This window comes from Pinus tabuliformis, chromosome 2_2 (assembly GCF_031772625.1).
Source record: "Pinus tabuliformis cultivar Carrire ecotype Pingquan chromosome 2_2, CPIR1, whole genome shotgun sequence".
NCBI lineage: Eukaryota > Viridiplantae > Streptophyta > Pinopsida > Pinales > Pinaceae > Pinus > Pinus tabuliformis.
Window position 1 is genome coordinate 1,219,612,562 of NC_142300.1, and position 27,890 is coordinate 1,219,640,451.

At 38.9% G+C, this 27,890-nt stretch overlaps 1 protein-coding gene across 4 annotated transcripts in view; it reads left to right on the forward strand.

Moving 5' to 3' along the window:
- Positions 1 to 27,890, forward strand: part of LOC149197884 (Tetratricopeptide repeat (TPR)-like superfamily protein) — a 235,322-nt gene that overhangs the window by 178,285 nt on the left and 29,147 nt on the right. For all 4 annotated transcript variants that reach the window (XM_089406015.1, XM_089406016.1, XM_089406018.1 and 1 more), the window contains 3 exons: positions 12,034 to 12,538; positions 12,700 to 12,738; positions 13,167 to 13,288. In XM_089406015.1, coding sequence (XP_089262141.1) covers positions 12,034 to 12,538; positions 12,700 to 12,738; positions 13,167 to 13,288 — 666 coding nt within the window. The remainder of the gene's footprint in view (positions 1 to 12,033; positions 12,539 to 12,699; positions 12,739 to 13,166; positions 13,289 to 27,890) is intronic.

Below are 27,890 nucleotides of genomic sequence, written 5' to 3' on the forward strand. Positions count from 1 at the left end.
TAGCTTCTGCGTAGGCACTTTGCAGTCCTAGTTTCTCAGCTTTTGCGCTGTCCCTCTGCGTCACAACTCCTGTGCTGCCTCTTCTCTCCTCTGCTTCTTCTACTCTTGCCTCTCGACTACTGCTGATATCCTCTCTGCTCCTCACCTGTAACTCTCCCTCTGAATCGATTTCCTCTTGCCGAACTTCGACCAATGAGGAAATCAATTTTACTCGGATAACTGAGTATTTGCTTGGTGTGTTTTCCAAATGCCAATCAAAGTCCTTTTTATAATCCTCTAGTTGAGTATTCAACGACCCATATTGGATTCTAATCAATGACTCAGATCATATTGACTTGATCCTCGTCTTCTTCTAGAAGTTTTACCCACAGTTAGATTAATACCCTTTAATTATTTAATTTCCTAAGTTTAGACTTAGGCACTCATTAAAAATAATTAATTATTATAATAAAAATGTCTCCGGGTGGAATTTCCGAAAACAATTTCTGGGTATTGTGGAATACACGTGTCTAAGTCTACCTGCAAAATTTGAGACTTAGAGCACATTCAATGCTACTAGAAATCAAGATTTTCTGGAGAGACATGGGAGGGCATGTGTCATCTTCTAGCCCTCATTGATGGAGCATCAACTTGATTATGAGCCACTTGGAGACTTATGAGACCATTGCTTGTGCCCTAGAGCCACTGGGGTGCACCACATGATGTTTTGCTTGAAGATCAAGGGGCCCCCCTCTTTGACCATTATTTGTGGAGCCCTTTCCTTCATCATGGCACTTAAGGACTCAATTAGGCCTTCCAACGGCCCTTTGCACCATTATTTCATCATCTTGGCTCCATTTGGATGGTTTACCTTACACATTTGAGCTATTTGGTGGGCTTGTCACCAAATTTATTGTTAGTTTTCACATTAAAATAATATTAGGGACATTTTTAGGCCAATTTGAATTAGAGGAGGCTCATATAAATAGAGCTAATCCTCATTCATTTTTATTATCATCACTTGAACTTGGATATCTCTTTCTTGAGAATTTCACACTTCTTTCTTGGTTGTCTATTTGAGATCTCTTGATGCATTTCATTCTCTCTTGCATTTCATTTATAGTGTTCATGTCTCTACAAATAGGCCGACATGAGTAGGCCAGTATAGGTCAGCTCACTGTCCAGAATAATATTCTTAACTTAAAAAATTCATATCTCCCAAACTATTTGAAGTTTCGGGCCAAGTAAGAGGTCATTGGAAAGGCAAAATTATTGCTCTAGAAGATGGTATAGATATCAAATTGAGAGGTTGCCTCTAAGGTAGTGAAAAAACATTTTTTAATGTGATTGGTCATTAATTAGTGCAGAATTGGAGGTAGGACAGAATGGCTTCATGGAGAGTAAGGTCATTTGGAAATGTAAGGCTTCATGGTGACATTTACTAGGAGAGCTCAACAATATATATTTCATCAATGACAATTATTGACCAACAATCTCCCCCTTTGTCATTGATGGAAATATTTCTCCATTCTCTCCCCCTTTGACATCAATGGCAAATGGGGTGCCCAAGTACTCCCCCTATCAAACTGTTTCCTTTGTCATGCTGCTCCCCTTGACATGCCACTCCTACTCTTGTGAAGATGATTATTTAATGTGATGCAAGAGCAATAACCCCCATCTTTTGGCGAAGGTGTTCAAATGCTTCTCGTGGAAGAGGTTTTGTAAAGATATCTGCAATTTGCTCTTTTGTATTGATGTATTCCAACTTGATGTTTTGTTCAACAACCTGTTCACGGAGGAAGTGATATTTGATTGGAATATGTTTGGTCTTTGAGTGCATTACTGGATTCTTTGAGAGACTGATGGCACTAGTGTTGTCACAATAGATGGTGATTGGTTGTTTAGTTTCTATGTTGACATCCTTCAAAGCTTCCTTCATCCATAGTATCTGTGTACAACAATCTGCAGCAGCTATATATTCGGCTTCAATTGTAGAAAGAGATATAGATGATTTTTTTTTGGTAAGTCAAGATACTAGACAATCTCCCATGGATAATGCATTCCTATTGGTACTTTTTCGATTGTCCACGCTTCTAGCCCAATCAATATCAGTGTAAGTTTTCGCTATAAGATTTTTGCTTTTGGGATACCAAAGACCAAAGTCAGGAGTTCCTTTCAAGTATCTGAGAATTCTTTTCACAACTAACAAATGAGATTTGTTAGGAGCTGATTGAAATCTTGCCACCATTCCTACTACTTGCATAATGTCGGGTCTTGTAGCAGTTAAGTATAGGAGAGCTCCAATTATTGACCTATAAAGAGTTGCATCTACCGAGGGGGATTCATCATCTTTGCTCAATTTGCAATTTGTGGTCATCGGTGTGCTCATAGGTGCACAGTCTTCCATCCCATATCTTTTAAGCATGTCTTTAAGATATTTTGCTTGAGATATGAACATGCCTGTTGTGGTTTGAGATACTTGTAGTCCAAGGAAGTAAGATAACTCACCAATCATCAACATTTTGAACTCTTTTGACATATTTTGAGCAAACTCATGGCTCATCTCATCATCATTGCTAGCAAAAATCAGATCATCAACATAGACAAGAGTGACTAGTAATTTATCCTTGTCCATCTTCATGTAGAGATTACTTCCTGCCACCCCCTTTTTGAAGCCTTGTTGTTGTAGATAGTGATCCTCTTGCATACCAAGCTTTAAGAGATTTTTTCAACCCATATAATGCCTTTTAAAACTTATATACAAAGTATTTTCCTTCTGCTAGATCAAACCTTTCTGGTTGCTCCATGTACACTTCTTCCTTGAGTTCCCCTTTCATAAATTTTGATTTTACGTCCATTTGATAAACTTTGAATCCTTTTGAATAAGCAAATGCCAAAAACATCTTTATAGCTTCCATACAAGCTACCGGTGCAAAGGTTTCTTCAAAGTCGATTCCTCCAATTTGTGAATAACCTTTACAAACAAGCCTTGCCTTATTTCTAATGATTTGTCCATCTTCATTCATTTTGTTTTTGAACACCCACTTGGTTCCAATTATCTTTTTATCTTTTGGACGAGGTAGCTCCCATGTCTCATTCTTCTCGATTTGAGACATTTCTTCTTCCATGGCTTCGACCCAATGATGCTCCTTACTTTCTTGAGTAAAGGTTTTTGGTTCTATCATAGATAAGAGAGCAACATCATCTTTCCTTGGTGTACTTGTCATCCTTCTTCGGGTTTGTATTCCCTCATCTACACTGCCAATAATCTGCTCTTCTAGATGATGTGTTTGGAGGAATTTCACTTTTGAAGGAGTTTTAGATGGTTCTTTTTGTTTTTCTTGATCTTTTTCCTCTTTTGCTGACTCTTCTTCTTCTAATTCTTCAAGGGTAAGATCTTCTTCATGGACTTCAATTTCTTTTTCTGGAAGGGCTTCGTCAATTTTTTACGTCAATTCTTTCTACTACTTTTCGTAGTCGATTATTTTAGCATTTGTAAGCTTTGCTTCTTGTAGAATATCCAAGAAGTATTCCTTCATCGACTTGAGAATCAAATTTTCCTGGTGAGTTATCATTGATGTTCATAAAACATTTGCTTCCAAAGATTCTAAAGTACTTTACTGAAGCATGTCTCCCTTTCCATAGTTCGTGTGGTGTCTTGTCGTTATTTGGTCTTAGTTGAGTTCGATTCAAGGTATAAACTACTGTCCCAACTACTTCTTTCCAAAACTTGGGCTGCAAATTAGTTGCTAGTAGAATTGTTCTTGCCATCTCTTGTACAGTTCAGTTTCTTCTTTCTACTACTCCATTTTGTTTGGGAGTTCTAGCAACATAGAGCTCTCTTTTGATTCCATGCAATTTACAAAATTCATCAAATTCTTTTGAAGTAACTTCTCCTCCTCTATCTGTTCTAAGGCATTTAATCTTTGATTCTTTCTTATTTTCTACTGGAGCTTTAAAATTTTTGAAACATTCAAAATCTTCGGATTTGAATTTTATAAAGTATACCCACATCATTCTAGTATAGTCGTGAACAAATAAAGAAAAATACCTTTCGCCTTGTAGAGCTGGAGTTTTGGTTGGTCCACATAAATCTGCATGTATGATATCCAAAGGTTTTGATGTAGAGAACTCCTTAGTCTTGAAACTGATTCTTGTTTGTTTTCCATGTTGACATGGTCCACAGACAACTTGATCTGGCTTGATGATTTTTGGAATGTCCCTTACTGCATTTGCTTTGCTGATATTGATCAAGTTATCAAAGTTTATATGTCCCAATCATTTGTGCCATAGCCAACTTTCATCTGCTCGACTTACATAACGTTTATTTTCTTGAATTTTGTTCAAAATATATACATTATCTGGTGTTCTTATTCCTTTAGCTATAAGTTCACCTGAGGAGGAGCTCCTTATCTCGTAGTCTTTCGTACTAAAGACAACCTTGTGTCCTTGATCACAAAGTTGGCTCACACTCAAAATATTGTGTTTGAGTCCTTCCACCAACACTACATTTTGGGCTTTCCCTTTTCCATTGATGAGAGCAACAGTTCCTTTTCTAGCTATTTTGGCAGATCCACTTCCAAAAGACACATTTCCATCTTTCTTGATTAAGGAGGTAAATTTCTTTCGGTCACCTGACATGTGTCTTGAACATCCACAGTCTACGAACCATTGATTTTTATCACTATGAGCACATAGGGCTAAGCCACATTTATCAATAGTGGGTTCATCCTTTTGTAGATCTTCTCTTTTGAATGGAAATTTTTGTTTATCATGACCATAATCATTACATAATGAGCAACTTGGATCATGCTTAGCCAAAGGATCAAAAGAGTTGTAAGTCATGATTTTTCCTTGTTCTTTGAGGCCGAGTGGCTTGCTTTGTTGATTCTTATTTCTTGTAGCATTGTCCTTACGAGCCTTGCAATGCTTGGCTTGATGACCAAAGTTTTTACAATAAAAACAATAACCAAGAAAGATTGTTTGGTACCTATTAGAATAACCTTGACTTGAGTTAGTATTCTTCCTTGGAGTTGCTCTTCCTTCATTTCTTGGATTGATAAAGGTTAACTTTTGTTCTTGGTGAGATGACTTCTCTTCTTTTGGATGACTAGAAAGAATTTCAGCATAGCTTCTTTGAATTTCCTTATTCTCATTCTTTGTACTTGATGATTCTCCTTTGAAGCCAATCCCAGATTTGTCATATTGAGGTCTTTGAGCATTAAGGATGTTATCAAGTGTTTGAGAGCTTTGCCAACTCTTTTTAACTTGATCCAATTCTCTTCTTAGTGAAACAATTTCAGTTTCACGTTTTTCGCAAATCTCTTATTTCTCTTTTAGTTTATTGTTCAAGAAATCTTCCCTCCTTTTTCCTTCCTCCTTTTCTACTTTGAGAGAAATAATATTCTTTCGTAATTTTATATTTTCTTCAATGACACTCATTAGTAACTCATCCACATTTCCTTCGCCGTTCTGTTCGTAGTGATCATCATTTGTAAATGCCATGAATAATACTTCTTTGCTTCTAGCATACTCATTTTCCTCATCAGACTCATCATCATTTCTTTTGTGAAAAGTGATATTTTTAGTTGATTTCTTCTTGGTGATCACGAATTCATCTTCATCAGAATCATCTTGTTTGGAGAAGAAGTTCTTCTTGTTAAAACTTTTCTTTTTGAACATCCCCTTTTTATATTCCTCCTCATTATCACTATCATATTTATGAGGACATTTTGCAACATAGTGACCTATCCTTCCACATTTAAAACAAATGAGAGGATACTTACCTTTTAGCTTGGATCCTTTTCTTAGCTTTCGTACAAACTGTGCAAGTTCAGATTCAGTATCGGAGTCATCACTGTTGGTATTCCAATTCTTCCCCTTCTTTTTTGATTTTGAATCTTTGAATGCTGCTTCCTTGGAATTTGGGATCCCTTTTCTCATTTCATAAGCAATGAGAATTCCATGAAGTTCATCCACTTTTAAAGTATCCAAATCCTTCATTTCTTCTATGGCACTTACCTTGGAGTCAAATCTATCTGGGAGATATCTCAAGGCCTTTTGAACAATTGTGCTTTCTTCAATATTTTCTTCCAATCCTTTAAGTGAGTTGATGACTTCAACTACTCAGAGAAAGAATGATGCAATATCTTCTTTGTCATCCATTTTAAGACTCTCAAATTGCCTTCTATGAGTTTGGAGCTTTGCCTTCTTAACTTTGGAGTCCCCGTCATATAAAGCGATGAGCTTATCCCACATTTGTTTTGCAAAATCACAACCCATGACTTTTGTGAATTCAGAGTCAGTGATTCCACTAGTTATGGAATTTAATGCTTTGGCATTTGCAATGTAAGCTTTCCTTCCATCTTGATCAGTCGGAAGAGTGGGAGGAGCTTTGTATTCATCCAAAACAGATTGCCATACTTCAGGTCCAAGGGACATTAAATAGTAGGACATCCTTTTCTTCCAAAAACCAAAGTTTGTACCATCAAACAGGGGAATCTTTCCTGTCAGTTCCTGATTCTTCATTGTGACCTATGAATCCTTCTTCCAGTTGTTAGGCTGATAATGAAGAAGCTGGCTCTGATACCAATTGTTGGAAATACTGAGAGGGGGGTGAATCAATATTTCTTTTCAATTGTTATTTTTACCAGTTAGATTCTTCACAATTTAATCAGAGAAATGTATAATAATGATTTTATTAAGTATAGAGAGTACAATAGGTGATGACTGTTTGCCAAGCACCAGCTTGGACTTTAGTGAGGCTCCAACCTCAAGGGATTTGACCCTATTCTTTTCAAGGCTCCAACCTTGGGTTTAGAGGCACCAATTGTTGAAGAATCTAGGGCAATTAGTATTAGTAGGATTCTTCTAGACTTGATAACAATTTGTGAAGTAATTTTACAATTTATCTTAGCTTGATCTTCTTCTTATTATTAGTGTGTGTGTTTGCTTCATCAAACTGCTACCATAACAAAGAGACAAGAACACAAGATGTTTGGCTTTCTGCCAGGGCCAAGGCCCAAAACCTCTCCCTCTTGGAGAGGAAAACCCGTACAAAATTCTTCTTATAGAGATTCCAATTGACGAACACCAAGACCTTGACCCTTGACCTATTATGCCACTCCAAGACCAAGACACCAATCCTCTTCTTTGTCACTGCTGAGATCATCATTGCTCCACCATTGAGGCCATCACTACTGCACCACAAAGATCTTCATTATTGCTGCACCATGACTGCACCTTCATTGAGATCTTCATCACTGCTGCACCAATGCTACATCTTCACCGAGATCTTTGTTACAACAATGAGATCTCCATTCTGAGGTATATATATGATAGTTGTACTGAGGTCTTCATCATGATTGCAACTATGCCGAGGTCATGACTATGTTTAGGATGTATGCCACATCGAGATCCTCCTCATGAGACTGTAACTATGTAACTATGAGATCACATGGATCCTCCACATCACACATGACTGTGTTAGGTATGCCGAGACAGAGATCATGATGTCTATCCGAGAAACATAGGACTACTGTCCTCATCTGAGATTCTGAGCCACTTTATTTATCCAAAATCCTGTCTCACTGCACTTTAGTCGAGATGTCTGCTCCCCTGTACCTTGTCCGAGATTTCAGAGGTCCGAGATGCTGTTCTCCTGTAATGCGGATTACAGTCCTTGTTCTTCACTGAATCATCACAGAAAAAATGTGAGTTCTGTAGCGTCTTTTTGCGGTGACCCTAACTGGGTATATATAGTGGTTATGCCTCCATTGTTGAGTCGACTTGAACAAGTGAAGCGTTGTGTCATTTATATGAGCTGACATGTCATCTTTTAGTTGTTGAATTCATTTTTGCAGGCCGACATGATCTTCTCTTCATCATTTTGCTTGCAGATTTCTTTGTTGAAGAATGGTGCTTGTCTTGGAGGGCTTCTTGACACTAGGTTGACCTATGTACATTACATAAATGCTCATAAAGAGCTCTTTAACATAATCTGGACTCTTTGACTTTCCTAGACCTATGGAATGAGCAAGAAACTCATTCATATAATTTTATAAAAATAATATTTCTTTTTCTTGACAAGTACAAAGATCAAAATTATATTGACAAATACCGAACCTAGTTACACTTTTCTTTCAACACCAACCCCTAGGACACCGATCTTTTTGTCTTTCTCTAATAGAAAATGTGTGATGTACTTACATGAATATCCTTGACGAACTTCTTAACTTTTCCATAAATACTTAGAGATTGACTGTTGCTCTTCATTGTACCTTGTCCACCATTAGACTTGCTGCTACAAACTCAGTTCATAATACCATAGCCTAGCTACATCACAAGTTTCAAGCCACTGTACAAACAGGTCATTGCACTTTACTGCACCATAGACAATCCACCACTGTTACCACTGTCCGAGAAGAGTGTACAAGTCTTAATCCAAAATACCGTACCTCAGTTTGAGCAAGGTTGGAGGCTAAAGTCCAAGTCACTGTGTTAATGAAGGCATAGTTAGGATATTCGATTTACTGTGATTAAGGCTCAGTCAAGATTCACCGCAGTCCGAGTGAAGAGATCATATCACAGTCACCAATCCAAGCCACAGGAAGAATCAAGCAAGGAGATCACCATAATCGGAGCAAGGAGATGCACCATAATCCAAGCAAGGAGATCACACCACAGGAAGATGCAACATAATCCGAGCATGGAGATCACACCACAGGAAGAATCAAGCTTCTGCACCACAGTCCGAAGGTAGTAGGTCACAATAGCACAGTCCAAAGATGTATCATCTGTTATACTGCCCAGTTCGTAGTTTGAAGCCACAGTTTGTAGATCTTTCCTCACCAAGTCGAGGTATCTGCAATCACTGTTTAGGGGATCCGAGCCTCTGTCTAGAAACTGAACCTATCAAGGTGTAAGACCCCTGTCTGAGTTAGAAAGACAACTTTTGTTCAAGTTCCGAGCTCCTTTTCTTCTTATTTTTATGTTCTCCTTCCTTAGAGTTCACGAGATGTGAACTATCTCTCGCTCTTCTGTATTGTATGATCGAATTGATGGATGAAGAATGAGCACATATGCCTAATATATAGTGTTCGTGTCTCTACAAATAGGCCCACATGAGTAGGCCAGTATAGGTCGGCTCACTGTCCAGAATAATATTCTTAACTTAAAAATTCATATCTCCCAAACTATTTGGAGTTTCGGGCCAAGTAAGAGCTCATTGGAAAGGCAAAATTATGCTCTAAAAGATGGTATGGGTATCAAATTGAGAGGTTGCCTCTAAGGTAGTGAAAAACATTTTCTAATGTGACTGGTCATTAATTAGTGCAGAATTGGAGGTAGGACAGAATGGCTTCATGGAGAGTAAGGTCATTTGGAAATGTAAGGTTTCATGGTGATGTTTATTAGGAGAGCTCAACATTATATATTTCATCAATGACAATTATTGACCAACATTTTCTAGCCTCCTTGAAGACAATTTCGGCCAAATTTCGAATAACATAGACTAGCCCAAGGACAAAGGACTGATCCGAGTAAATTTGGTGATCAGCCCTTCCCTTCTCTTTTTCTCCTCCAAATTTTTCAACCTCCAAACCTAGACGACCTATCTAGGGCTTCTTGTGAAATTCATTAGGGGAGGAATTTTTCACATCCACTTAGATAAAGTATTGTGTTGGTGTCTCCCCTAGGGTTCCCCAAGGTTTCACGAAATTTCCACTGTTAATTTGCAAGAAATCGGAAGCCCTCGCTCTATCCTTTGAAACTCATCTTGAACGTTTAGGGGTGTTGGCTTTCTTGAGGGTTTGGCCATGTATTATTTTTTGGAATAAATCATTGAAACCCTTTCTTTCATCCCACATTGACCTAGAATATGCTTTGAAGAGTCTTCTTCCAAGATTATACATAAATTCTAGGTCTTGTGTGGTCCCATCCTAGGTCCTTTTCAAGAATAGAAAAAGCTTATGTAAAGGGATATAATCGTCTTACAAAGCTTATTGAAAGGTCCCTATCATCTTTGGAGCCTTGACCTTAGGTCTTTTGTCATCACTGAATATCATAAGCCCTAGGTCTAGATCTACTCATAGGTCTTTCTTGGAGAGCCTTTTTGCTTCTCTTGGATCATTTAGCCTTTATTTGAGCCTCTCATTTGAATGGGCCTTGGAAATCACATAATAACTTATCATTGATCCAATCATTATTGGTGATTTCCATCATACCGGGACTCCTCCCATCGGTGAAAGTCCATAAAGATAGGGGACATAGGTTGTGGTGACAATGGGCCTTTGTCCCATTGTTGTCATTTGGTCTAGTAGTTGTCCCTTAGGTACCCCTCCTAGGATCCTTGCTAGATCGAGTGTCAATAAAACCAGGTTGATGGCCATGATAAAGGGATAGAGTTCATGTTTGGCTTTTGCCCACGTGCTATATTAAATATCCCGGCCATCTTTTGCATTTTATAATGTTCTTTTCTTTTGTTTGTAGCTCGTGGCCATGATATGCTTTTAACATCCTTTTAGTTGCATCAACCTCTGTGGAAAATTTTCTAGGCCCGACCCAAACATGTGAACAAGGGGAAGGGGGGTGCCAGTTCCTTGTGGACCCAGTGGTCATGTGGACCCAGAGTAGGAAAATGATGAAATAGGGCTTGTAATGTGCAGAGGGGAGCGAAAAATATGGAATGGGAAAACAGGACCATGCGACCAAAATCGGGGTTTCCCAAGTAGTGTCCTTCTTGAAACCATAGGTCAATAGGGGAGATCCCATAGGAGTAGGATTGAGGATTAATCCCCCATTTAAGGGGAGGGAACAAAACCACAGTCAAAGCCTTTCCTTTTTCCAAGTCACCAAATAATCCATGTCTATGATGCTCAAGAAACAAGCATAAGCACCTGATTGCTTAGTGAAAAACATACATTTTCGGTTGGATTTCCCACCTTCTGACATATACTCTTGAAATATGGGCGAGGGGACATATGACTGATCCAAGGAGCGGAGATCAAATGGCACAATGTATTGGCTACACTGGTGGCTGTCAGGGGCTGCTGGCTGTCGACTGAAGGGATAACTAGGAGAATTTCTCCCATGGGTTCACCCACCTTTTGGTGGGTAACAGTTCCCATCCTTCATGACTGTACCACTTCAAGATCACATCTTGAGATATCTTGTACTAGGCATTACTCAGTTGATAACTGCTGATAGTAAGGGGAAAGTAAGCACGGATTTATTATGCCTTTTTCGTCGATGTCCATGAAAAAGAGGAAGAGAAGAGGAGGAGGGTCAAGACGAAACTGCTTCTACAGTGAAGTGTGATGGCATTTACATATAGAAGGAAAAACAATTTTTTAGTATTTTTATATTTTGAGCTCCCATGGTGTGGAGGGAGGCTAGTTCAACAAACAATCCAAATTTTACTTCGATAGTGGAAAGGCTTTCATCTGGGTGGTGAGTTCGTGGTCAAAAAGAAGGTTGGTGTCATGACTTGTTCAACATCAGCGTTGCAGGACACAGTCCATTTTCAGTTGCTGTTTTAAAGTGAGCTGCATAGGTCTTGGTCCTGATATTTGGCTTTTGTTTTCAAAAGAGCAATTCTATGTATTTTCTAGAATGGCTGTTTGGGGGAGGGGGGTCGGGGAGCTGTGGTGTGCGGTGTCGGTAAGTTGATGTATTTATTTATTTAATGGCCATTGTACATAGTAGATTCTTTTAGATTAAGTAAAATAAGTAAACATGACTCGTAGTGTTTTCTCTCCCAAGAGAATTTTTGTCTTCCAGCCCTCTCATGGGATTTTAGATGTATTAGAATCTTTTCTGATCATTTTCTGAATAATGAATGGAAGTGACAGTTCTCTCTCATATTCTGCACTATATATCTGTCTGTGTTTTATTCCATGTGCAAATTGATTTTGATAGTTCTTCATAGTCACATTTTTCTTTTTTGGTTATTCGTGGATGCTAATGTAAATTCATTTTACTTCAAGTCAAATAACTTCTTATTCTTGTTGTTTGGAAAGGAGAATTTACACTTATGTTGTAATTATGTTCTTTCAGAGACAATGTTGTCGTGGTCTGCACCTTTATAATGAATTGCTGCACACATTTTATCTTCTACGAATATGTGATTACAAGGAGGCTTCAAACCATGTGAATATCTTAGATGCTGCCTTGGAAGATGATACACAGCAAACAGAACAAGTTCAGAAGTTGAGTGCAGAACTTAACAAAGTAGAGAGCAGGTTATTGCAACCTGGTCTACAGCAACACAAAAAATCAGAATTGTCCGAGAAAAGAAAACAAATACAACAGGAGTTACTTAAATTTGAACATCCAAAACTGGGTCACAATGGACAGGTATCAGAGCCTTCTAGTTTTGGGAATCCCAAATCAATTTGGAAAGAAAAACTGGAATTAGGCCCTCCTCCTCTTAATGGAGAGTGGCTACCAAAGAGTGCAGTATATGTCTTGGTTGACCTTATGGCAGTTATATGTGGTCGGCCTAAGGGGTTATTTAAAGATTGTACAAAGCGGATCTTATCAGGAATGTCTCGAATTGAAGGTTGAAAGGAACCCATGCTATATGTACTTGTCTAATTTTCTTTAGGTTTTCTCTCATTATATGCCAGAATACATCAATTGGTAACTGCTGAAATAGACAATATTTATTTTAGATTTAACTATATGGTAATATTCTACGGGTGATGTCTGGCTTAAGTGCAGAGGAGCTGGGGAAGCTTGGAATCAGTGGGGATGTAAGAGGTCAGTTACTGTCTGTTGTAAAGGAACTGAATATTGTAATATTGAAGAGAATTAATGCCGAATAGAAAGCTAAACATTGTTAGAAATCTTAGTGGGAAATTTCTTCAATGAATTTACTTAGGAAATTATCTATTGTGTTATTTTACTTTTCATGCCCTGTTCTTTATATTGGGAAGTACGATTATTTTGGTTTAGGAAGGACATTTCTTGCATGTGTGTCCATATAAGCAGTAAAGGGTCATCTTTTGTCATTGAGCTAGTTGACGTGTTGCATTTGTCCACTGTAAGATTTTGCTTTATTGGTTCATTGACTTATTACAGCAGCCATCATAATATAGATTAGTAAACTTGGTGGTTGGCACCTGGGTGATGCACGCATTTGATTTATTGGGTGAGGACTGATTTGGGTTTATCATTGGCCATGGCAGAGGTAGATTTGCAACATTGGGCAATTTGGATGGCAGGTGTTTATCTGATGCTGCTTGTGCAGCTATTGGAAAACACAGCTATAATAGAATTGACTCGTACAGAGTTTCTTGAAGCACAGAAGGTAAGCAACTCATTTTCTAAAATAGGGCATATGGTTAATGATTATTCTCTATGTTGCACAAGTTTCTGTAATTCCAAGGAAGTTTTGCCCATATTTGCAGGAAATGACAGATTGGGAACGAAATAACATATATTTGAAAAATATAAAAATATATTAAAAAAATTAGAGAAAAATGGGGGATTTGGGAATATTAGGGAGCTGTCTAATGCACTTAGAACATTTTTGGTCATAAATACCTTTTAATATTAGTATGGGTGTAAAATCCTGATTAAGAAAAAACCACCAATTTTTTTTTTTTTTTTTGTTGAACAGTAAGGTACACTTTGTTGTATATGAGCTACTTTAGTCACACATATATATCAAGTTTCATATATGTAATAACTCACTTCAGATAGCAGCTGATCTATTATTTCAACTTCAGACTTTTAACATAACCTTCGAAAGTCTCCTTAAAGGAGATATTCTGAATTATTTAAATGGTACAACTCTCGACATGAAGGGAAAATACATAGTAGAAATTAGAATTGAGCACCTGGGTTCAGTATGCTGCTGACAGAATAAAACAAGTCTCCCACACAATATGCAGAGGCACGTCCAGCAGAGAAAAAGTGAATAACGTGGGCCCTCCAGTTATTCGCAAGTCAGCATCCAACAATTCGTGGTCCCACTCACTAAAAAGGTCTCTTCCACGCAGCCAGAGAAAACTCCAACACATCCAGCATGAAATGCAGCCTATCCACAGTTCAAACAGCACGATGAGCCCCCACTTGGAACACACACTGAAAACATCTGAGAGCAGGCTTCACGTCCAACAGAAGGGATATATGACCTGTGGAGAATAGCGTTTGGGCTCCCTGAGTGACACTCCCAACTCAGCAATTAACATGCAGTTCCAGGGAGAGACAGTTCATTCAGCCCTTGATTAGGGAACTCGTCCTAGGCCAGGGAAGGGTTCTCCTGTAGTGACACAGCCCTATTCTTCTCTTTGCTGCATGTGAAAAATTCAGCAACCCATATGCTCAGCCAATAAATGTTGTACCACCCAGAAAACCAGAGCAACTCATGCAGCGGTAAGGAATAAGACTTGGGTATGACAGCGTGTGAACTCCAGCGACTAAAACGCTCAGCTTACCTCATTCAAAAGTCACTTACAGCAGCCAACTTGAAAGGAATGCAGTCCAACTCTGTCCTGAGGGGTAATGCCCAGCAATTCCACCAGAACTCAGTCCCTTTAAAAATTTGTCTTGGCTAGCAAAATGAAGTAGCTCGGCTCAGAAAAATAAAAGTGAACTCCTGCTGTGAGAGAGATGAGATTCTGGTCCTGTCCCTTCCTTGGAAACACATATAGTGCCTCCAAAAATTCGAGCTGCTATAGTCTGGTAATCATGCCTGTTTCATCTTTCACACTCAACCACGTGAGGGTCTACACTTTAATATTTGTGGAGAAAATTTATGGCTGGCCCCACAATACTGTACGCAACATATTTCCTGTAACTCGTGGGTCCCAGTGAGCAGGAGCATTAACTTTTCTGCAACAGTCTTATTTTTATTGGCTTAAATTTATTTCTGGTACTCCATTCTCTCATGAAAGTCTCCAGCCTGTCAAAAGAAATAAGAAATACTAAAAACGATTGATAAAGCTTGAGTACCTCAACATTTCTCAGAAATCTCATTCTCCATTGAAGCTCAGTTGTGAAATCTGAATGACTACACTCTCATATCCATACTAGTGGGTCTCGTTGCAACACTGAAGTCTGCTATGGCTGCTAGGGCTCCAAAGCCCTCAGCTTCCTCTTCCCACTCTCTCCAAGAGCTCTCTCTTCAAACTCACACAATGCACGAATGGATCAGAGTCTCCTCAATTCCTTTCTTTAATGAGTTTAGGATTGTCTTTCCATCTTCACCTTCTCTTTTTATTTATTTATTAAATTTACTTTTATGAAGTCACTTTATGATTCTCCACTTTATAAAGTTAAAGTGACATTCAACTTGCCTAGGAAATATCATTCTCCTTCTTTAATAAAGTCTCCTTAGGCAAATTTAAGCCCCATTATTAATTATTCCACCGCTTTAGCCTACGGGAACCACTTTAGGCTAGCAGACTCCGTCATAAGCTTCCTATGGGGACGGGGACATTACAGTCCTCCCTGCCCAAGAGTGCTTGTCCCCAAGCAATTTCAATTCAAGGTGTTTGAGCACATGTTCGCCTTCCCAAGCAGCATCTTCTACCTGCAAATCCGTCCATTTTACTAAGTACTCCTTGATCGCTCTGGTCCACAGTTTTCTCTCGTGTCTTGGATCTTCTCGGGAACTAAGACCAATTCTCCCTCCTCTAATGGTGGAAGTTCTGTGGAAACAACAATATGCTGTCCCAAAGCCTTTTTGAGGCTCGAGTTCATAGGCCACCTCTCCTACTCTTCTGAAGATTTTGAATGGCCCGTAGAACCTAGGTTTTAACTTTTCCGCCCCTTTAGTTTTGATCGAGGACTGCATGTGGGGTTGGAGACAGAGGTACATCATATCTCCCACTTCAAAGCTGCGCTCCACTCTGTGCTTGTCTGGATACCAATTTTTGTTGGTTCTGAGCCATGTGTAGATTGTCCTTGAGGACTTTTAAAATGTCTTGGCTCTCCTGGATCCAACCTTTGGCTAGTGGTGTGCGACTGTCCCCAAATATCCTGTCTACACAGTTGGGGCATCATATCCATATAATGCTTTGAAGGGAGTCATACCAATGAACAGGTGGAAAGTGGTATTGTAACAATGCTCCCCTAGATGCAACCACTTTACCCGTGTCTTTTGTTGGCTAGTCGCATAATTCCTGAGATAGCCCTCCAACCACTTGTTGACAATCTTTGTCTGCCCATCAGTTTGTGGGTGGTAGCTAGTGCTTGGAGTTAGCTCAGTCCCCACGAGTTTGAAAAGCTCTTGCCAGAAACCGCCCAAGAACCTGCTATCTCTATCACTGACAATGTTCTTTGGCAACCCATGCAATTTGAAAACCTCCCTGAAAAATAGCCCGACTACCTGTGAATATGAATATTTTGATGGTATGGAAAAAAATGGGCAACTTTTGTGAGTCGATCGACCACCACATATATGCAATCTTTGCCCTGCACTGATGGCAAGGCCGTAATAAAGTCCATGTAAATGCTCTCCCCCTTTTTTTCGGAATGAGGTGGGGCTACAACAAGCCTGCTGGATGGGTATGCTCTGTCTTGTTTTGCTAGCAAGTGTTTCACTCCCATACAAGTCTCGACTCTCAACACATCCGACTTGAGGCCCTTCCAGATGAATCTCTCCCTGACCTTCCTGTAAGTTTTTAGATATCCCAGATGTCCGACCAAGGGTGAGTTGTGAGCTACCTGCATGATCCTCTCCTTGAGTTTTGATTCTGGTACAAGATAGATGCGGTCTTTATAATAGATAATATCATTCATAACCCCTTATCTGTCATCACAGATCAACCCGTCTAAAATCTCACAAGCGAATTGTTAAATTTGGCAACTAGGGCCAAACATCACTTTGGACAACTCTTATGAGGCAACTGATATTTTTCTTGGATTCCTCTTTCCAATAGGTGTAGGATTGATCTAAAGATCATCCCATTCTGACATGTACAAATGAAGTTATGAATTTATTTTGATTATGGACAAATTGTCAAGGTCGGCCAACCATCAAATTAGCCTCCTCCAGCCTTCAACGTTACATATAAATACAAGGTGCCTCCTCCTCATTTTGGCATCTCATCTCATTCATCTTTCTCTCTCTCATCTTGATTGGGTGCGAATTTCTGGGCCTCTCTCTCTCCACACGTGCGAAAGGAAGTCTGTCTTTTCTAGTAGTTGCGTTGACCACATTTGACTGAAATTTCAGGGGGCTGACTTTGACCAGCGTTGACCATGTTTGACTTCGGTTTTGTGAGGGAGACATCTATTTGGGCAGGTCGTTGTTTTGAGCATGAAAACCGAGGTAGTTTGACCCCTGCGTTGACCGACGTTTATTGCCCTAATTCATGTTGTTGCGTTGACTTTTGTTGACAGATTTGACTAGTTATTTTAGGACTGTTTTGCTCTGCATTATCTTGCTATTGGAGGCCGAGTTGACCAAGGTTGACTGAGCTATTTTAGAGGTCAATTTCAGCCCTATTGACCAGTGTTGACTTTCTGGTTAGGGCTTTCTGTTTATGCTATTTTGACTGATCAGTTTGGCAATTGAATATTCGAAATTGCACTCTCTCTCTCTGCTGAACTTTTGAAGAAGTATAAGAAGAATTGATGAAGGGTTTCCCCACATTGGGGTTTGTCCCTTGCTGGTGCCATAACTTGTGTCCTCTTGTGTTGGCTTGTCTTCCATTGTTATTGTTTATGTTCTATTTGCATTTTACTATCATGTTGATGTGATTGCTATAATGGTTATGATATTGGGCTAATAAAGAAAATTGAACTAAAATTGTTGTAAGCATAGAACGTACCTTTGTTATCCTAAAATTAACATGGTATAAGAGCTGAGGTGAAGACAAAGCCCAAGCAAGAGTGAAGAGAAATGACTAAGAGGAGCAGTCACTGATTAAGAACAAGTCTCAATGGCCTCCACATCCTACTTCAAGTTTGATGATAAGCGTCATGACAAGTCTGATTATCATGCATGCAAGATGTCATGGATTATGTGCAAGGAAAGATTTCGGAACCTCCTTCAAATGCACTGGCTGTTGCTAGGACAAAGTACAAGAAGGGTGAAGTCAAAGCCAAGAAGATCACCAGGGATTTTATTCATAAGCATTTAGTTGCTTACATCTCCGATTCGAATACATGAAAGGAGATATATGACAGGTTGGTTGGCATGTTCGAATCTAGAAATGCAAATCAAATTCTTTTCCTCAAGAACAAGCTGAAGGATATAAAGAAGGGAAAAGGTGAGGATATTCAATCCTACTTCATGAGGATTACCGAGATAAAAAATCCTACTTCTTTCGATTGGTGAAGCTATTGCTGATAGGGAGCTCACTCTCATTGCCCTTGGAAGTCTTCCTCTCGAATGGCATGTGTTCAACAGTACTATTCTCAATCTATGTCACACGGTTTGAGTTCGAATTCGAGTTCGACAACAATTAAGTTCGATTCGAATTCGAATTTTCCGATCAGGTTCGAATGAGGTTCGGCATTAGGTTTGACTATACATATTTTTCAATATATATATATATATAGATATAGATATATATGACAAAATAATAGAAAATTCAAAATCGATCCATAAACACATGAACACAAATTCTTATTAGTAAACATACATGAATAATGTAATCATTCTAACATCTAGTTAAATGTAAACATACACAATAGTAGTTTGCAAAAAGAAATGACATAATTTTTAGTCTTCAAAATTTAAATGAATGTCAAATACTAGTAATCTTTTAAAAAATCACATAATCAAAACATGATCAAAATTTAAACATACACATCATTGTAGGACATCTTCAAATTTCAAAATTTTAAATATCATCAAAGTCATAATATCATCAAAGTCATCAACACATGGAATTCCATCATTTGGCTCATCTAGTGAGTCATCATCAATGCTAATATAATAAGGAAGTCATAAAGACCATTGCCAAATAGTTATAATCCATAAAATTGTTCTAGGAAATTCAAAAAACATAGATAATCTATACTTATGGCCTACTAGACTCTAGTATGATAAAAAAGCTCTCAATCATCATGTGCATATGGCATAGTAAAGGCACTAGAATGGTGATCATCAAAGTCATCAATAGATGGAATTCCAACATTTGGATCATCTAGTGAGTCACCATCAGTGCTAATATCATCTTCTTCTGGCTCTAGATCAACATCAAACCATGGCTCAGAGGAACTAGATGCATCTTTGGCCACACTAGTCAAGGCCAACTTCAAATTACTGTGAACATAAACAAGGTCTTCCAACCTTGTAGACAATAATTTGTTTATTTTCTTGCACTGGATATGGTTAAAGCTACTCCAGTTCCTTTCACAAGCAGAGGCACTTGATCCCTGGCTCAAAATACGAACTGAAAAACATTGCAATTCAGGAGTCTCTGATCCATAAAACTGCCACCATCTCCCTGGAGGAATATTGGGCCTATCTTGTACTGCACTAGACCTTGCAAATATTCCCTCTTCCAACCTGTATGCTCGGAGCTGCTCTCTAATTTTCCTGCATTCTTCTAGATCAGGGACCAACCGTTCAACTGCATCATAAAGGCCATTCATGACTTTTGCATCATTTGTTCTTTCTATCCCAAAGAGTCTAGGATCCAAATAACAAGCTGCTGCATGTAAAAGACTATGCAACATCTTCCATCTTTCATCAATCATCTCCCATATTGCAATGTACTCAATTTCCTCATTATTAAAAGATTTTGCAATGGCTTCTTTAGCACAATCCATGCCCTCATAAACAAAACCCATGGAAGGGGTATCACTATCAACCATGCGAAGCATATCAACAATTGGTTCACATACTTTTAAGACCTTCTGAGCATTGTCCCAAAAAGCATTCCTTAAAATCACTTGTTCCAACTCCTTTCCTTTAGCTTCCTTTGAAAGATGAGACTTTTCCCACTCATTGTTGCAAAAAACACCTCTTATACTCCCTTTTTTTTCAACTAGCCTTTTGATAGTAATATAATATGTGGCAAACCTGGTGTCACAAGGCCTGAGCAACTGTCTAGATGCATTATTCCTGTACAAGCTCAATGTGAGTTGATGGTTAAATATGAAGTGAGAAATTTGTTTCCCCCTCCGAATTGTCTCGTTAATCCATAGAAACTTTGCCAAGTCATATAACAATAAGTCAAGACAATGAGCAGCACAAGGTGTCCAATATATTTTTCTGTATTTATCCATGACCATTTTTCCTGCTCCAACACAATTTGAAGCACTATTAGTTATAACCTGGACCACATTTTCTTCTCCAACCTCAAGAATAGCTTCCTCTAAAATCTTGAAAATAAATTCAGAGGTCTTTTTATTCCCTGATGCATCAACTATTTTCAAAAAAAGTACCCCTTTAGGGCAAGAAACCAACACATTAATAAGAGGTCTATGATTCATATCTGACCAGCCATCTGATAAAATTGTGCACCCTGTTTCCTTCCAAGAGTCTTTGATCTTCTGCAAATTGTTTGTAACTCTTTCTTTTGACCTCTTCAAAAGAGTGGTCCTTATAGTCTCAGAACTAGGAGGGAGATATCCTTTACCAAAACCTGCCATCATCTTACACGCGTTGATGAAGTAAGGGCTTCTTGCCACATTAAATGGAATTGCAGATTCAAAAAACATATCACCTACAACATCATCAACTTCTTGTTTCTGCATGGGCTTCCAAAGAGTATTTAATGTAGCTGTCCCACTTGAAGTTGATTTATTGATCTTTGACTGAGATGAACTCCCAACACCAACCGTGCTTGAAGAAAGTGCAGATAATGAATTGTAACTCATTGCAATTTCTGTTTGAACACGTTGTCTTTTGTTTTCATTCACTTTCTTAGCCTTTTGTATATTGTCATAATCTTTCTGAAGTGTCTCCTTGAGCTCTGCAGACACATTCTTGCAACCTTCAACGCCACCTCCTTTGCCATTAGTGACAGAAAGTAAGTGGTCCATGACTCTAATTAAAGATCCAAAAAATTCATTATTACATAACTTGCATTTCAAATGCCTCCCATGAGGCCCGTCCAATTTCTTCACATATTTCCATCCTTCTGCTGTTGATTTTGGAGGTGCCATGACAAATATGTCTGCATTTTTGTTGGCAAGCTGCAATGGCATATTAAAATTCGAATTTAAATAAATGATAAAATAGTGAAATTCAATTTTCAAATACAAATAAAACTTGATATTTTGATTAAAAAGTAAAAGTAAAAAAATCTATTGAATTATACTAGGTCCTAGAACCCTGATAGGGTGTTTGACTTATTTTTTAATATGGATCACTTCTAAATCTTATTACAAGCATATAGAAGTTATCAAACCTGAAACTGTATTGCAGCTGGGGAAAAACAGTCATATATATTATAAACAATGTATAAAATACTCAAATTTTAATAAAAATATTATACATTTAATGATTTATGTACATCATTGTGTAAAACCAAATCATTGGACTAAAGATCTAACATTTTGAACTGTATTGGGCAGTTTTTCATTGGACTCACTAACTGGAGTCTGGCAGAATACTGTCATAATAATTGAAGATGCCCATATGAGGCTCATTCTGCCAAAATTAACAGTAAGATATATTTACGAAGGACACTATCTTTCACTTCTAACAAGCACATAAATAATTGACTAACAAAACATTACACAGACCAGAAGTATATTGGAGCTATTTGTTGAGTTCTTTGAAAGAAGTATCAATTCAGTTCTTGAAAGAGACCTCATGGCAAAGTGGTTGGACTTCCCAACTATTTTGGGAAGAAGGAATGCAATTTCTTTATCTCATGGAAATTTTTGGGATGTCACTGTCTAAAGAGAACAAAACACTAGTTTTAGTACAATGGTGGATGGATTGAAGACATTTAAGCAGGTTGCAATTTGCAAATGCATCATGCATGCACTTGATTATCAATAGTTTTATTATATATTGTTGCTAAGGAAAATGAATCCCACAGTGGTCAGCCATAGTTTTACCACTTGGTCATGTATCACCAGTTTGGAATATGGGAAATAGTTTTATGCCACTGAATAATGTGGAATGAGATAACTGTGCAGGCACTATTTTATCTCATGTTCACCTGAAAATATACTCTCTGAAATCTTTCAACACCTCTTCCTATGCATCCATGTTTGAACAATCGTCTTAGTCTGTGTGGAGTTTTTATAGCTGCCATAAATTAGCAAGCAGAAGTTTGTTGTTGTAATATATTTACCATCTTTCTGCACAGAATTCAGTGGTCAGTAGCAGAGTATTTTTCCGTAGTTTTGATGACACTAGCAGAAAACAAATGAAAACATTTAAATCCAAGAAGTTGCTCAAAGATTTGTTTTGTGCAAACTCAGGATAAAGAAATGAGAGATTCCACTCCAGCTTCTGAATCAGCATCTGGAAAATTTCAGATCAATTTATGTCAGAGCTGCATGGCACCAATGCCTACATGCCTTCTTTTCTAAGCCATTTCCAATAGCGATCATTGATCTGCAATCCAGAGAATTTTGGTCCCCACAAAACTCCCTTAGGAGTTTGGTCTAGATCTTTCTCTGGCTTCAGACTTTGGCTTGATATTTATGTCACTTTGTGTTTGCGACTTGAATCAATGTAATACTAAATGTTGATGTTGGAGGCTAAGTTGTTACACCACCTAACCAACTAGAAATACTATAAATACATCACCTCTGGTGATTAATGGTGTGTGAAAGATGCACTGTTACCGCATTATTATTAAAGAGTTGTTTTCTCTATCTAGCATTGCTATTCATAAACGTGTGCACCCCATTTTCCGACACCATATTTTGAGTCTTAACAAGAAGATTGTTTCCATAATTTCATTTTAATTAGTTATCAGTGCCATATAGTCATCTCATGTTGCCAAAATACAAATAACATAAATTTAAAACTCATCATGTAACACATGAAAATATCAACATTTATAGTGAACTTGTTCATGCACTTAAATCCTAGCACAAATGCATTTCATTATGGCATAAACATTTGGCCTGTTGAGAAGGTATTTAGAGAAATGAAACATATATCCCAGATGCATCAAGGAGCTGTTAAATAATGTGGCTATCCTCAAAAACCTCAACTAGGTTGAATCTAGAAGAATTCAGAATGAACAATAGTGGTTGTTTAAAACATGAATCTACATGTCATTCCAATTCATCTAGGCTCAATCAGGGAATTCAGATCATTGGGAACTCTTGGAAGACAATACAGTGCATCAGCTCCTGGAAAATGAAGATTTGAACATGTAGGTGATAGATCCAGTCAATGAAGCAGCAGATGAAGCTGTGAGTCAACATGCCAGCCTATGGCAAGTCAGGGTATACGCTGCAAAGTACCTTCTGTTATGTTTTTTTTGTTGGCATTTGTCAGATCATGCAAATCTGATGATGTTTGCTATTGAAGATAATCTGGAAACTAAGACTTTTCATGAACACCAGGAAACATGGTTGTAAACATGATTATTTTTACAAGTACTGGGATTCACTGGTCTGAAATTTCTGGCTACAGTTTGCATTCAACGATTGCTGGAAAGCTAAAGTTGTTACGGAAATTGTAATACACGGTTTAAATAAAAAAATGACTAGTTACTGAACACAACCTCGGTTGCTTTTAAGATTGCAACGCTAAAGGGGGACTGATTCAAAGAAGTTTTGAAATCCTACTAATTAGTCAATGGCACAGGTCTTTGGGAAAATAATTTACTAAACATGAAAACATAGATTATTGTTCGAGGCATGGATGTTAAAATTGTAAATACCTCTGAACAGTGAACACTGAGGTTATGTCCAAAAGGGTGCTGCGTGCACACTGGTGCCGCGGTGCGTCGGTGGTCTGAGTCATGCGACTGCTCAAAGCCTCACGCGGCAAGCCTCAGCGCTCAGGCTCACACTGCGTGCCCACTGCCTCAGGCCTGCACGTCTTCAAACTCATTGCAAACTGCACAGCGTTGCCACTATCAAGTTATCAACAACTGAGAACTCCACAAACAAACGCTTAACCTAAATCGATACTCTTCCCGACAGTGTGTGCCAAAACATGAGCCAGCAACGGTTTATAAAAAATTATTTGGCGGGAAGAATTGCTAAAAGGCAGTATCTGGCCCCTGGTTTTTTTTTAAAACCGTCAAGGAAAACCGTCGAACCTGAAAAAATTCGTTTAAGTTCGCGATTGGGTTCGATTAGGTTCGTTGAAGTTCGATGGAGTTCGATGAGGTTCGACTTTCAGGTTTGCCGAACCTGAACAAACCTCAATTTTTTTTTATAGGTTCGCCGAATTTGGAACCTGAAGCTTCAGGTTCGCCGAACCCTGTGACTTAGTTCTCAATAACGATAGAATTCTAGGCTTTGAAGAATTGCTAACTAGATATTCTCAAGAAGAAACAAGGATGATGGAATTGGAGATGCCTTCAAATAGGAATAATCCTACCGCATTCTCCGCTCATACCAAGAGGAAGAACATGCAGGTTCAAAGAAGCAAAGTCAAGGAAGATTGGGACTCAAAAATGGAAGGAAGGGAAGATGCTTCGTTTGCAACAAGTTTGGTCACTATGCCAAGGAGTGTCCAAGTAGAAGGGACACATCTCATGATGATGATCATAATCAAATAATGCTTCCACTACTCAACTTGGAAATGATCGAGCTTCTAAAAGAACAAGAAAATCCAGGTATGATGAGTCTAATGTTGTAAATTCTAAGCAAAAGGAATTTTATCTTATATCTGCCCTCTCTGCTGCCTCTCCTCTGGACACTTTGGGAAATTGGTCGATTGATAGTGGTGCCTCAAGGCACTTCACTGGGTATAAGGAAGCTCTTTCAAATTTGATTGAAAGGGATACAAATTTAGAAATTATCCTTGGAGACAATGCCACCTATCCCGTGAAGGGAGTTGGGAATATTACTCTTCAATCGAATTAGGGTAATACCATTCATCTACAAGTACTATATTACCCGAGTAAAAGAAGAACCTGGTATCTATCTCGGCGATGGAGGACAAAGGATTCAAGGTGGCATTCATCGATGGAAAGGTATGTGTATGGAAAATAAATTTCAAAGAAGGATTTACTCTTGGATTCAGGGTTGACAATTTATATCAAGTTGGAGGATGTCCACTGGGAGCTATGTCTTGCGACACATCTCTTCAATCCGAACTTTGGCACCGGAGGTTTTCTCATCTTCACTATAAGGCTCTACCTGATGCAAGGAAGATGGTTACAGGTATGCCGGAATTCAAAATAGAGCATGAAGGTGTATGTTAGGGATGTGCCGAGGGAAAACATATAAGGGGACCATTCCCCTCAAGTGATAGCAAGACCACAGACATTTTGCAATTGGTTCATTCTGATCTATCTGGTGCAATGCCCGTAAACTCATTGGGAGGATACTTATATTATGTAAACTTTATAGATGATTTCTCTCGCAAGACTTGGATATATTTCTTGAAGAAGAAGGATGAAGTATTCTCATCGTTCAATTCTTTCAAAGCTTTGGTCGAAAATCAAACCGGGAAAAAATTCAAAATATTGAGGACTGATAATGGAACCGAATACGAATCAAATGAGTTCAAAGATTATTGTCGAGAAGCTGGCATTAAGAGGAAGACTACTACCACATATACTCCTAAGCACAATGGTGTTGCTAAAAGGAAGAACCATTCTATCGTAGAAGCCACTTGTGCCATGCTTCATGATCAAGGAATTCCAAAGTTCCTATGGGGAGAAGCTGCCAACACTACTTTGTACGTTCAAAATCGATGCCCTCATCAAGCATTGGACTCTAAAACTCCCGAAGAAGTTTTCACCGGTAAGAAACCTGATGTTTCTCATTTTAGAATTTTTGGTAGTCCCGTATACTTTCATGTGCCAAAACAAAAGAGAAGTAAATTGGAGGCATTTGGGAAGAGAGGAACTTTTGTGGGCTACAATGAATCTTCTGAGGCATATAGAATCTATGTGCCTGGTTAAAGAGAAGTAGAGTTGAGTCATGATGTCACCTTCGATGAGGATGCTGCCTTAAGGAAGATTAGCAACCTTCCTATTCCAAGGAGGGACAAAGAAGCAGATGCAGAAATCAAGGAGATTCGTAGGATGAGCCGATGCCCGATGTTGAAGAACTGATGGATCCCATTGATCCTCCTCCTCATGAGCCCTCCTCCTCCAAAAGGAGACCCTCATGGCTGAGGGAAACTCTCGAAGATGCCGAGAGACATGTTGCAACGAGGGGGACATTTCGTGAAACCAAGAAGCCTAATAGGTACCAAGGGTACTTAATTGTTATGAGCACCATTATTCAGTCTGAACCTTGCTCATTCGAAGAAGTTGTGAAGCAACAAGTATGGAAGGATGCTATGAACGAAGAGTACGAGTCAATTATGAAGAATGATGTATGGGATGTGGTCCCTAGACCCCAGGACAAATCTGTTGTCACCTCTAAATGGCTCTACAAGATCAAGCATGGTGTTGATGGAAGTGCTGAGAAGTTCAAGGCCATATTTTTTGCTCGAGGCTTCTCGCAAAAGGAAGGTGTAGATTATGATGAGATATTTGCACCCATTGCTTGCTACACCACCATCCGTTCGATTATAGTCCTTGCTACCTTGCAAGGATGTAATCTACACCAGATGGATGTCAAGACTGCCTTCTTGCATGGTTCACTTAAGGAGGAAGTCTATGTGGAACAACCTGAGGGGTTTGAAATTCAAGATCGTCAAACACATGTATGCAGGTTGAAGAAGGCCTTCTATGGGTTGAAGCAAGCACCCCGGGCTTGGTATGAGATGAACGATAACTATCTGATGAAGTTGGGATTTACAAGAAGTGAAGCTGATTTGAACCTTTACTTTAAGGTTGAGAATGATAGACCTCTCATTTTGGTACTCTATGTGGATGATCTCTTTTTGACAGGTGCAGACCCTCTTATTCATCAATGTAAGAGAGAGTTGGCTTCCAAATTTGATATGAAGGACCTAGGACTGATGCATTACTTCCTAGGGTTGGAGGTCTGGCAAAAGCCAGGGGGGATTTTACTTTCTCAAGGAAAATATGTTGTGAAGCTACTTGAAAGATTTGGGATGGTCGATTGCAAGTCTGTGACTACTTCGATGGAATGTAACTTCAAGAAGTTATGTGGAAGTGTTGCCGGGTCCGATTTGGGAAATCCTTCTGAGTATCATCAACTCATAGGGGCCTTGGTGTTCTTGGTGAAGTCCCGTCCAGACATATGTTTTATAGTGAACACATTGAGTCAGTTTATGGTCGAGCCTCATCATATACATTGGATTGTTGCCAAGAATCTCTTGAGATATCTTCGAGGCACAATCACTTATGGACTGAGATACACTGCTGGGAATGTGAGGCTCCATGGTTACTTTGATGTAGACTAGGCTGGCAGTGTGGTGGATCGCAAATGCACATCAGGATGTTGCTTCTCTCTAGTTTCTGCTTCAATACCATGGATGAGCAGGAAGCAGAAGTCGGTTGCTTTAAGCACCACTGAGGCTGAATACATTGCTGCTAGTTTTGCCACCTGTGAAGCTCTCTGATTGAGGAAGCTCTTTAGTGAGCTGTTTTGACATGTGCTGGATACCACTGTGATCTTTTGTGACAACCAGAGTGAGATTAGTCTTTTTGAGAATCCCGTGTTTCATGATCGCTCCAAGCATATTGATATTAGGTACCACTTTATACGAGATATGGTACAACGAGGAGTAATAAGGCTCCATCATATTAGGACCGATGAGCAGGTCATCGATATTCTTATGAAGCCCCTCGAGAAGGTCAAATTCTTAACCTTCTGTGAACAACTTGGAGTCGTGGAGAGACATTCTTATGAGGGTCTCGTATGAGATGGATGTTGAGCTTTGGGAGCTCCGGGGGGCTTCTGGTACTTCTTGGAGCGATGAGCGA